General features: G+C 34.8%; 1 protein-coding gene across 1 annotated transcript in view; it reads right to left on the reverse strand.

Annotated features, from left to right (window-relative positions):
* Window positions 1–821: 821 nt before the first annotated feature.
* nAChRalpha1 (nicotinic acetylcholine receptor alpha1) overlaps window positions 822–12,897 on the reverse strand; it is a 137,489-nt gene continuing 125,413 nt past the window's right edge. The window contains exons 8-9 of the mRNA XM_017613298.1: window positions 10,026–10,294; window positions 822–1,028 (exon numbers count right to left, since the gene is read on the reverse strand). Of these exons, the coding sequence (XP_017468787.1) occupies window positions 822–1,028; window positions 10,026–10,294 (476 nt within the window). The remainder of the gene's footprint in view (window positions 1,029–10,025; window positions 10,295–12,897) is intronic.

Genomic DNA, 12,897 nt, shown 5'->3' on the forward strand with positions numbered 1-12,897 from the left:
TTACTCCCACAATACTATTAACCATGTTTACAACTAAAACTTAAAAAATATCTACGCTCAGATTGCGCTTTTTCTCTTTATTTCTCAAGAGAAATGTATGCTCACTTATACTCACAGGTTTCTCACTCAATTCACATGCATATGCACTCATAAGTGTGCTTATGTATGTGTAGCTGTGTAAGCACACATCAACTGATTTTGTGTGTTTTGTTAATGTTTTTTTTTTTTATTTAGGTTTTACTAATTCTCAACTACTTTACGGCAACAATTTTATTTTGATCAACTGCTCACCAACAACACGCGTCTTATTTTCAATTATTATTTCATCGCGCACAACAACTCTAAACCGCTCATACTCTACCCCACGCGCTCTTAATGCCCCCCCCACCATCACTTTTAGCTTCACTTTCATTGCCCTCTTGCTCTTGCTCAAAAAGTATTTTCAAATGCGTCTTCGCATTGTTTGTTAGGTTAGTTTGTTTTCGGACGTTATGCGCGTCATCGTTATTGGTTACGTCTTCTATTTTTGCTACTTCAGCACCCTTTATTTGCTTGATTACTTTGTTTGTTTCGTTTACGTTTGCTTCGGCATCTATTTCTCCTCCTTCTGCTCCTCTCTCCATGCCTGCTTCTACTTCTCCTCCTCCTTCGTTCGCTGTTACTTGACTTTCTTCACCAGCACCAATAAAATTTTGTAAAATACGTTCGACCATTGCAATGGCATCGTTGTATTATCCGCGATCATCATCGCGTGCGGCGAAGAGGGTTCGCATCGAGCTGGTGATTAAATTCCACCAGCCCGCTGCGAACCCGAGTGGTCGCTATAAGCTATTCTCGCTGCCCATTTTCAGCAGTTCGAACTTCTTCTTAGCGATTTTCGAATATAAAATATCGATCGGTTGTGATTGATCGTACAAACTGGGCGCTTGCAGGATAATCAGCGCCGTGCCGACCACGCATGCAATCGCGAAGATCCACAGGAACAGACGATCCAATACCATGGCAACATATTTCCAATCTTCTTCCACCTGTAAAGAGGAAAGTGTATAAGAGGGAATATTTAAATATTTGACAAAAGCAAAGTTGTTGAGAATGGACGCCATTAGACACGTTTCGAACTGTCATATAGAATCATTTTCAACATGAGGTTTGCATCTATTGTTTTATAATGGTTAAGTTAGAGCTCCATACTAAGCTTTTCAGGCTTTGTGGCTTTCGAAATTTTTGGCTGAATACAGCGCTAATAGCCTTAAAAAACTTGATGTTGAGTTCTAACTTAAAGTAAAGTCAAATCGGTAATCTGACGACTTTTGGCGTGACGGTCGCTCCTTTTGAAAATTGTTAGGCCAGTCGCTAGGAATGTAGCCATTTTGAAAACAAGGTTTTTCTTAATCATAGTTGGAGCAGGTATTTTTGAACCTCAACCAAAATATGCCCATACGCTGATTTTCGTTCTCGGTGACCACAGAAAATATCTCTGCTTGGCTTTTGTGCAGAAAATTTTAACCCTCTAACGGTCACTTAAAAAAAGGTTCATAGAGACCCGGTTGGGTATTTGTAAATGGACAGAAAATTTTTCGCTCGTTTCAATGCAATCAGCCGCAGCTTTCTAGCTGCATTCATGTTTTTCGTGAATTCACGTTGGACAATTTTCCAAAGCAAAGCATTCAATGATACTAAAGCTTCAAGGCTGTTTTTCTCGAAAACTTATTTGCAAACCGTATGTCCCTTTTATTTATTTCTGTCCCATAACTATGTATATATGTAAGAGAATTTATTAAACAAAGAAGTTATGTAAACCGGAACCCCTTTTTTAAAAAATGTAAAGAGGTGGAGCAATTTCCTCTTAGGCGTTTTGCCCATCACTTAAGGACACAGAGCTGTAAAATTAAAAATTATTTTGTTTAGCAATCAATGGTGTGCTACTGATTTGCCTGCAATAAAAATTGATTGCTTTTCTTCCGATTGTAAAAGTTCTAATTTAGAATCATTTACAGTAAATTGATTGCAGTCAATTTGATTTTAGGCACTTTTGATATCAAAATTTGATCGCATTCAGATCACGGATTCAATCAAAAATCTTTACTCCTACTAAGCTTTATTTTTGGTAAGTAAAGCAATTGATTCACGATTTGTTGAATGTGAATACAAATCGAATTGATTGCAATAAAAAGTCTTCTATATGACTGTAAATTGTAATATTTACAATCAAAATAAAATCAGTAATTTTTGATTGCAATTAAACAGGTTGCAACTTGCAATTTTTACAGCTCTGCATGGATGCAACCGTTTGGGCATTATATGGTTGAGGCCCAAACTTGTGCCGCAGTTCCATCAGAAGACGAGTGCAGTGTTACCCTCTTAAACAAAAAAAAATTGTATTAAAAGGAAAATTTTTATTGAGCTTTAGGCCGTTTTTTTGTGAAAAATTATTGTGGAAAAACAACAACAATTTATAAATGGTAGAAGTTATAGGTACTATTTCGAAGATCATCATATATGCTCATCAGACTTCTTCATCGAGTTCACTGGGACTCGAACTAGGTACTCCAGCTTACAAAGCCAGTGGTCTACCCACTTCACCTTATAAACTGTTGTTGATTTTCCACTTTTTCATATGTCAGTCAAGGGCAACTTAATATTTTGCTGCTATTTAGGCTCGATCATGTGGCAATTGTGGTTGTTGTTTTGGTTAATTTCTCGTTTTAGAATTTAAACTTGAACACGTGCTCGTCCTCAAGTATTTGGTTTTTTGTTATTTTTTTTTTTACCTATCAAATCATACTAAACAATTTTTATTGAGCTTGAGGCCTTTAACTGCAACCATTTATTAACTATTGTTGTATTTTCCACCATAAATTGTTTGGCATTATTTATTAGGCCAAAAAAATAACTTCTAATGAAAATTATTTCAGAGATAGCTTTACAGGAGTGTTTTGTATTAAAAGATAAAAACCAGGTTAGAGGGCCATACTTCCGAATATGCTCATATTTCGTACTAAATACTTACCCTAAAAAAATAGAGAACGTATGTATATGTGTTCTTAAAGAGTTTTATATGCCTCTTTTTTATACTGTTTTCTCTTCCATTTCCGGATTAGTACAAATCCTCTACAAATTTAACTTTTAGATCTCTAAATGTTTTTTTTTTATTCAGAGCGATTGGTCAATAGTATTTTGTTGAGCAATTAGTCAGTTACAAACTAATTTCTGCAGTTCTATAAATTTGAGTTTCTTGAGAAATGCCGCATTCTCTTTTGGAAGTTGGATTTGTCTTCATGAAGATCATGAATTCTGTTCAGTCGTACCATTTCTATTTCGATAACTAAGAAAAAAGATTTTTGTTTGAACTTGTATACCTCTATAAATTTTTCTGTGTAGATTAATTTTTTCCGCTTTTCAAAGTTGGATTCCTCTCCAGAAAGATCGTGCTCTTGCTCTTAATCCATACTATTTCAGACCTTAATACATAATAACCGTCATCGATTCGCCAACAGTTAGCGAGTGGCGAAACGAACGAACTCAATGAGGTACAACCAAACTCGCTATCGTCTGTCGATGCTAGCTAACTTTGTTGTTGCTTTCACATGCAAAATTCTTCTTTAAGCGACCGGAACTCAAACATAGCGAGCGAGAAGTGGCGCATCGATGACGGCTAACGATAGAGGAAATACTCTCTTCGAGGCTTTTCACGTAGACTATTTGTAGAGTCAAAAATTTACGATTTGCGCATTTCGTATAATTTTTCTCTATTCAAAGAGGAAATACTTTATTCAAGGTTCTTTACCTAAACATTTTGGGATTTGTAAATTTAGGACTTGAGTGTTTTGTATAATTTTTCTCTGTGCAAAGGGCAAATACTTTATTCAGGGCTCTTCACGTAGAGTATTTTGCATTTAATATAAAAATTTATTTTATAAGTGTATTTGGATAGACTTTTGGTTGTAGCCCTGTATTGTTTATTTTATTTTAATAAAACAAAAGTTCAAAAGGTAAAAGAATAAAATTTTAATGCTTGGTTTTCTCGAAATGGTGATGATGAATTCATTATTGTGTTAGTCATACTTAGTGCCACATTTTAACTAATTTTTTATTATTTTTAATGTATAAATGAATTTTTTCAAAAATGCGATTTTCCACATTTTATAATATACATACATGTATTAAGGATTTCGGGGGGTGCGTAAATTTTAGCGCTCATAAAATAACATTCAGGAGAAATGCCAAAGAATGTAAAAAAAATCGTGTTTTTTTAAATATATGAGAATCAAAGGTAGTAGAATCAAAGAGGTAGTAGAAGAGAATCATAAGGTAGTAGAACTTTTTATTTAATTTGAATTCGGAACCTTGACTACTACCCCGGAAAATACTATCCCTGCACCTTGCACCTTGCACCTCTAACTGACTTTTCCTTTTTAGGTTGAGTAACCATACACCATAATACCAAAGTTTGAAAATTTTTAAATATCACTACCAATTTTTTTAAGAATGTCAAGAATTACGTACCCTTGAATGCGCCAGGTTTGCTATAAAGATAGCTTAAAAAGCATCACTGCCAAACAAGAAGAAGTTCTCTATCAGTCCAAAATGTTGCAGCAAGTACATATTGGCTAATATTTAAGACATATCGTAACTATAAACTATATTTTTATGAGCAATGCAGGGAAATGGTGAATTGTCAATTGCATGCCAATACATATTACTTAAGCGTTAAATGAATTTACTCTCATCAAAAGAATTTGCATTGAACTAGAAATGAAAAGCTGCCAATTAGGTACTTAAAAGTTAATTTCGAAATTCAATTAATTTCTTGCTAATTTGTGACAGCTAAACTTTCCATTAAATATTTTCGCAGCCTTGACTAATCCAACTTACCAGTGACAATAGCAGCGAGCGTGGAACTCATTGCCATTCGAATTTCTGCCGAAATGCAATCAATCGTTAAAGGTTAAATTTGAGCGCAATCAGCCAGCCTCTCTATTTGCTTTGTAGTTTTCTAACAATGCAATTGTTGCATATGTTGATACCCCTACTTAAATATGGCTCACATATATGTATTTGCATTAGACTGGGTTGATCTACATACAAAAGAAGTTTGCAATTTTCCCTCAAGTATAAAAGCTTACACTGAGAGGAGTTTTGGGTCATAACGGTTTTAGTCTTCGGCGAACCTTAAAAACAATCATAATTAAAATTTCTTGCTGCCTTTTTATTTGTGACTCAAATCCCGTCGCTCTATAGAGTAGGATGATTGACTCGGTTTTTACAAGCCTATTTTCGCCGGTTTTTTTTTTAATTTTTGAGTGGTTTTTTTGAAATAGTGATTTTTCAAATATCGAATAAACCTGAGTTTTGATATCGTATAAATCGGGTTATTCATCAAGAATATTTATACAACTGCATCTTGCAAACGCAAACAATTTAAAGCAGGTAGTTTTTTTCTGAATTTAGAAATTAGGATTTTCTTCTAAGTTGCCTTTTTTTTTAATAAATCGAAAACCGAGTTGGGAAAAATGTCGAATAAGAATATTCATATAACTGCATTGCTATTTTCAAATAAATAGAAAATTGGGTTGGGGAAAAAGTCGAATAATCGAACACTCCTCTGCTTAGCCTATTAAATTCGAATAATTTACTTTCTACTTCACTAAATTTTGATGCTGACAGGCAAGTAAAAAGTGCTACAAAAAAAAAAAAAAAAATTACGAAGGGAGTTGGAATTGGGGCAGTTTGTTATACTTTTTGTATACATTTTAGCTAGTTTTGGTCTACTTTCCTCGGACCATGTTCGCAGCATATCTACCACATGTTGAGTAAGTTCGTATAAAATTTTAGAGGCCCTTTTTCATTTTGGTACGCTATGGCTTGGCCTGTAAGCACAGCAGAAATTAGTCATTGTCAGGTTACATACATACTTCTTCTCTACTTCTTCTTTCGGAAAGCTAAACTAATGGCATTTTCTTTTCTCGAAAAAAAAAGTCATCTTCCTATATGACAACATTATCACGGTGCAACATTTTAAAGAAAGAGCACGCAATATGCATGAGAAGGTGCTGAGAAAAGCACACGAAAACTTGACAGCCCTAACGCAGGGCAGAATAAATGCTACATTATTTCGAGAAATGAAAACGCTAGAAAAAGTCATTGTGGGTATTTACTCTTGTCTGGTTATAAGGTAATTTGGTTTTTTGTTCAGTTAACAACAATCGAATGCAATATAGAATGAAAATTTTTATTTTTTCACGTTATCAGGCAAGTGTGAACTCCCACATTATTGCTAAGTTTTTTTTTATATGTAGATACATGGCGTATGAGTAACATTCTTTCTGCCCTCTTTTCATACAAAAATTTTTTTCATTTTCATTTGAACACTCATTCATTCTTTATTTATCCATCAATTTTATTCATTAAATCTGTTACTTTTTCCCTGCTAAAGTTTGATTTTTGTTTTTAATTTTTTCATAAAAAAAATACTAAATGAAATGATGAATTACAAATATATTGTTATTTTTAAATTTTTTCCCTGCAAAAGTACATTTCTTTTGATTAACACTTTTTTTTTTTATCAGAATAACGTTAAATTGCAAATATCTTGAAAACTTGTGCACAGAAAAAACAATAATTTTCTCCAGTCCCGGAAACAGGGAGCGATTTTACACAGGAATTAGGTAGTGAGATCCGGTGTCGGTAAAAATTTAAATTTCTGATCCAGCTGTACCACGATGAAGTTAGTATTGAATACGCAAAACCGCGTAACTGAAATTTTTTGACAAAAATTGGATTTGATCACCGAAGCTCTTCGCTTAATCCTTATTCTTTCGTCCCGAAAAATATTTACTGGCCAGAAATGCGATGGCTTTATAAAACAGAGAACCATTTTGAAATATGAGTGTTTTTTCTCTCTAGAAAATAATTTATGCAAACTCACATACGCGGTTTTGTATTTTAAACGACGATATGTATGTAGTTTATTGGATTTATGATTGCCAAATTCGCGATGTCACATTTCAGTGCTTTGATTTTGAGCTCAAATTTAAAAAGTTTAATTTTTTATTGCCCTCCAACAGAAATATACATAAGCTTCGCTGTGCACAGAGCGGTAGTACGAGATTGGCTATACACTTGTGTGTGGAAATGTAAGTGCCTTTCAAGGTTTTGCCTGAAAATGCAAGCACTTGGAACTACCATTTACGTATGTACATGTGTATCTAAGCCCACATTTGTGTATGTATATGCATCTATCATAGACGACAAATCAAGTGAGGCAAAGCAAATCAAACAGACAGCCAGTCAGCCATCCAGTCAACCAGTTAGCTCGGAGGTCGGCGAGGTCGACGAGGGCGATACACACAGCGCACGTGAGGAGCGCTAGCGGTCCTGGGTTATGATTTCGACAGTGGTGGCGGTGGAAATTCGATTTAAACAAGCTTTGCCGCAATCATCAATAATGCCAATGATTGCAAGCAGCAGCGAGTGGTAGCAGCGTATGGCAGCCACAACAGCGAGTAAGCATCAGTAGTGGCAATGGTTAAATTTTTTGTTAACTTTTCTTTTTTTTGTCAGAGAACTGCTCGCCAATCGTGCGCCAGCTGATTGGTATTGCTTTAGCATCAGCTGCCGTTTCTTAGCGCACTGATGGCGTGCCATAGTATACTGCATACATATGTATACATAGTTGGTATAGAAATAAACCATTATCCACATACATATATGCATGCAAGTATGTATCCAGCCAGCACAAGCCTTCAGCTTAGCCGCCAAAGCATCGTTATGCACTTTGCTGTGCGACGTGGCGTATGAGTGACATATTTGTGAGTTGCAGAGCCATAAAGTACTTAAATCCATGCATACATACATAAGAATGTATGTCACATGTATGCATGTAAATATGTGATTATGTTAATATGTATTTATGCATTTACAGTAATGCGAATTTTTTGCTCTTAGAAAAAGCCACTTTAAATTACGCTCCAAAGAAATGTTCGATTTTTGCGTCGATTAGAGGAAGAAAAATGTGCAGCGAGCATGCAAAAGCACAACGGTGCGTCAAAAGAGAATTGAGAATACTATTTACGTACCTATATTAAACTTTTACAGAAAGAGAAAGCTAAATTTATGGCAAAACTGTGTTAAAAACCTTTTTTTAACTATGTATTTTTAGTACTATATATACATTAGGGCGATTTTCTTTTGCGATTATTGATTTTTTTTCACTCCTACCTCAAAATTTTGTGGAAAACACCTATAAAAAACTTAAAAAAAAAAAATTTGAAGCCTTAGTATTAACATTAAGTACTCGCCCAAGGCGTGCAAAGATTTCCCATATAAAATAAACGTAAACTTTGAGTTTTTTTCTTAGAACTCAGCGGAATTTTATGATATAATATTGGTCAATGATGGATTTTCTTCAGAATTGAATGCTCTACAAAAGTGTCCATTGCGGGGTAATCGTAACTCCCACCAGCGAGCTAGTACGGGTCACTAAACCAAATTTTTTCATGAAATTCTCGTTTTTTACGCCTATCTCCAAAATAACAAGAGCTACAGAAAAAATATAAATGACAAACTTGTAGTACTTTCAATTTTCTTACAAAAAACTTTCAGAACATAAAATCACTAACATCGATATTTCTTGAGATATTGGACTTTGAAGTTGATCACCAATTACTATAATTTAGCTGAATAGTCCATGAAAAGTACACACTACCTTAACTTCAAAGCCATTTATTTAAAGCAAATTCATCTGAAATTCATTTGATTATAAACATCCATCCATATCAATATTTACTCGATTTTTGCAGACCCCTAAGGGAATTGAATTGAAGGATTTTCTGATTGATCGCCGTTAGCGGGTAAGAGGCGACTAAATCCCAAATAATCAGCCACGAATAAAGGAGTAAGGACTTGCGGCTTGGCTATTTTTAACCAGTTTGCAGCGAAAACCATTGATGAAACCCTTCGCCCACGCTAAACCGTCGGGGAATAAAATTATGGAAATATATGCTGCCTAATTCAATTTAAATAGTATGCCATACTTAAAGCAAAGTTAAAAATTCATGGATTAAGACACAAAAATACACAGATTAAAAAAAAATCTCAGAAAAAAACCTCAAACAGTTTTGAAACATTCCGAAGCGTCTCGATTAAACTCAAAAATCATGAAGCAGAGATAAAAGATCTTTCTTTCTGAGAGATGAATCTAACGGTAGAATTTTTTTCCGCTCTGTTTCTGATGCGCCGTTTTGCTTTTTTCAAGAACTTGCGTGGGATTCTAAGTGCAACTTTATACCAAAAAAAAAAAGTTTTACTAAATCGGATCTCACTTTATGCCTCTCGTGGAAATCGGTATTTCGAAGATGTCAAGGGAATGTACAAGGGAATTATGTAGTTATTGTACATATAATGTTTCATAAATTTAGATTTAGCCCCCTGATTTAGTTTTTTTTTTTTGAAGAAGTGATCCGGGTTAAGAAGAGGTGGGACTCAATTCGATTTGTGCAATATATATATATCATGGTGCCACATTTGATGAAATATTATTGGACATGGATTCGTGCATCAATTCAATTTATGAAGTGAAATTTTTGATTATACATACTTGCTTGGAAGGTCAGAAGATGTCATAATAGATGTATTATCATAGTTTCATATATTTCGAAATGCTTAGAAATGTTTAGTGATTGTGGATTACTTAAAAATATTTGCCGTCATTATAAAATGTATTATAGCCGTGGTTTTTTCACGCATACATATCTATGACTAACGTGTAAAAACCAAGCATCAGCAATTTCTATTTAAAAATAAGTAATTTTGATTTTATCGATAATTATTCATAAGCTCACATAAAGCTTGTCGCTAAAGCTTCATACAAATTTTAAGCACAGCCACTTATGCGTGTAAAAAACACGCCTAATATAATGACAATATGACTCGTTATGACACCTTTTATGTGAGTAGAAATATTACTGAGTAAATGGAATGCATATATTTAAAAGTATTTTGATATTTCTCCCACTTGTACTTACACTCTCAAATTTATCTTTGTTTTTCACATGTTGCGCTATAAAACGCGAACCTTCGATGGTCTTCTCCATTTCACGCATATACGGCTTATCGAAGGTCGGACTCAGATCGGCATGACAACAGCCGGGACTGAGATCCCCATTGCCCGATGGACTGAAGAGGTCATCATCGGCGCCGGGCAGTGGCAGTGCTGAGGGTAGGGGCGGATCACCAAAACAGGGCGCTATGCCGCCCGCCGCGGCTAAATCGAAACGATGCGAGGCAGGAAGTGCTGAAAGAGAACGAAAGCGAGAATGAGTATTAATTAGATATTTTAACGCAGGCGACTATAATATATTTATACACAAATTATACTTTTTTATTGGGTAGTAATGTGTATATTTGCTATTTTATATTTATTTTGCGATACAGCCAAAATCTCAATTCGCCAATGTTTTTGACAAATACCAAAAAGAGAATTTTTTTGGCGGAATATATCGAGCAAATTTGCTAGTAAATAATTATACATATTTTAAAATGATTCATTTAAAAATGAATTTTTCTCTTTGTTAATGAATACTACAGTTAAACAAAACTTGGTCGTATTTTATCTCAAAAACGGGACCGGTCTCGTCTTATATTTATTTTTTGAAGCTGATTTGAAGTGCATTTACAAAATTTTTCTAGCACGTTCAGTTTTGAGAAAAAACTGTTGAAATTTCGAAAAATGGCAAAAATGACAGATTTCAAAAAAAATCTTAAAAATAGAATTTCGACGTATTTCTTCCGAAGAAAAAAAACAAGTTACCAATGAAAATCCAATTCACCTGCTGGATTCTCATGTGGATGGGTTGAGTAGAAAGGGGTAAAAAATTAAAAAAAAATTAGTAAAAAAAAACACTAGCGAAGAACATGACAAACGGTTCCACTAGGACGTAGCCACTATGGAGGATCGGTAGATAGCAAATCAACACCTCCACATATTTTCTGACAAATAGTCAATTGTGACCTTGAAAAGCGATGATAATGACCCACAGGCATGTTCTGAAATTCGAAACTTTGAAATCGACTCGATTTGCCAAATATTTTTTAATTATATCTGATGAAAACAGTGAGTATTATAATTGAAACCCGTAAAAGAAGCAGCAGCGATATGAAATAAATCATTTTAATGGGAGACTTGTAAATTTTTGGGTTAAAATCCATCGAGAAAATTACACTGTGAGACAAATGGTAGGGGTCAGTGATCGGGAAGGGTTCAAACTACCGGGGAAAGTTATATCGGTAAAAAAGAAGTTATACGTGTCCCGGCGTTTCACTGGGACACGTCTAGGAATCGAGATATATATACAACTATCATATAGGGGAAATTGTCACCTTTGGTGGTCTTTTTTTGACATATCTGAATCGCTTTTTGTAATAAAGAAAACATTGCTCAACAAGTTAACTAAATAAACTAATATCTGCAACCGTGAACGAAAAAATTACACAATATCTATGACTGCTTAGTACAATTGTAACGGCTTCGTATATTTCCGCGACCGCGTAGGACAATAGGAGCAGGGATCGGAAACTCGGCCTTTCCGACCTCGCCCAACAGTTCGTCTATAGCGTGGAGCGGAAACTAGGACTTTCCGCCTGCCTCACTTACAAAGTAACGACTACGGGAACATGGATCGGAAGCTCGGCCTTTCCGACCATGATCAACGGCCTGTAAACAGGGCGGAGCGGAAACTAGGTCTTTCCGCCCGCCGCACACAAAAGTAGACTGGAGACAAGGCCTCGCCAGCTACCCAAATTGCTATTGAATATCATTGTTATCTTTACAAGTTAATATTTATAATTATTTCACTCTGTAATGTATCACACATACTTAAATATTCTAAATCTTTTTATCTCAACTGTCTGTAAGAAAACATTTTTCTGTAGACTAAATAAATAAATAAATAAATAAATAAATAAATAACTCGAGAACCACTAGTCCGATTTCGCTCAAAGAAATTAAAAAAAATTAAAAATTACAGTTCCTTTAATCTGTTCATATAACGTTTTTCTATATAATCAACAGTTTTAAAAAAATTTAATATTTGAAACAAAAAATATTTTTTTTCTTCATACATTTATTTTTACCGGCAAAACTGTATTGTTAAAGTTATTTTATGGTCAAAAGGAGAAATTAGATATGCATATCGGATTTCAGCAAAAAAATTCCTTTATATCCTGGAATACCCAAATGTATATAGATATATCCACACATATAAGTACGCAAGGCAAAGTGATAAATAGTTATCAAATCTTTCCAAGAATCACGTGCTTCTCCGTTGTTAGGCGATTAAGATTGGCGTGCAACATGCTTGCACGAAGGATATATCAAATCAAAGTAGCTGCAGAATTAAAGTGCAATTGAAACAGTTTCATAGCACACACACAGACAAAAGTACATGCACTCACATTCAATCAAGTCAAAGCAACGGAAGTGGTAGTGAGGTCTTAGATGACCATGAGAGGTAGGTATGCCTCTTGTGAAGTGAAGTGAAGTGAAGTGAAGTGAAGTGAAGTGAAGTGAAGTGAAGTGAAGTGAAGTGAAGTGAAGTGAAGTGAATAGAGAAAGAAAATGCGAACATGGAAAAATTAGTGGAGCCGCGGAATATTACTTTCAAATACCGATATGCGTATAAAGGGTATGAGAAAAGCTTGCGAAAACGATTTTTTCATGCAAGCCAACTGAGTTGAAAATTTCGCAATTTTCCGGCGCAAACGATTTGTGACAACACCAACAACAGCGCCACACCGACAGCCAACGCAATCTAAGTGCTATTAAAGGCTAAAGGAAAGCGTTGCGCGTAATAGAAACTAAAATTGCTTCGAAAAAGAGGAGACAAAAAAAGAAAGCAG

This window comes from Rhagoletis zephyria, unplaced genomic scaffold, assembly GCF_001687245.7.
Source record: "Rhagoletis zephyria isolate East Lansing unplaced genomic scaffold, Rhagoletis_zephyria_1.1 Rzeph_scaffold_00643, whole genome shotgun sequence".
Taxonomy (NCBI): domain Eukaryota; kingdom Metazoa; phylum Arthropoda; class Insecta; order Diptera; family Tephritidae; genus Rhagoletis; species Rhagoletis zephyria.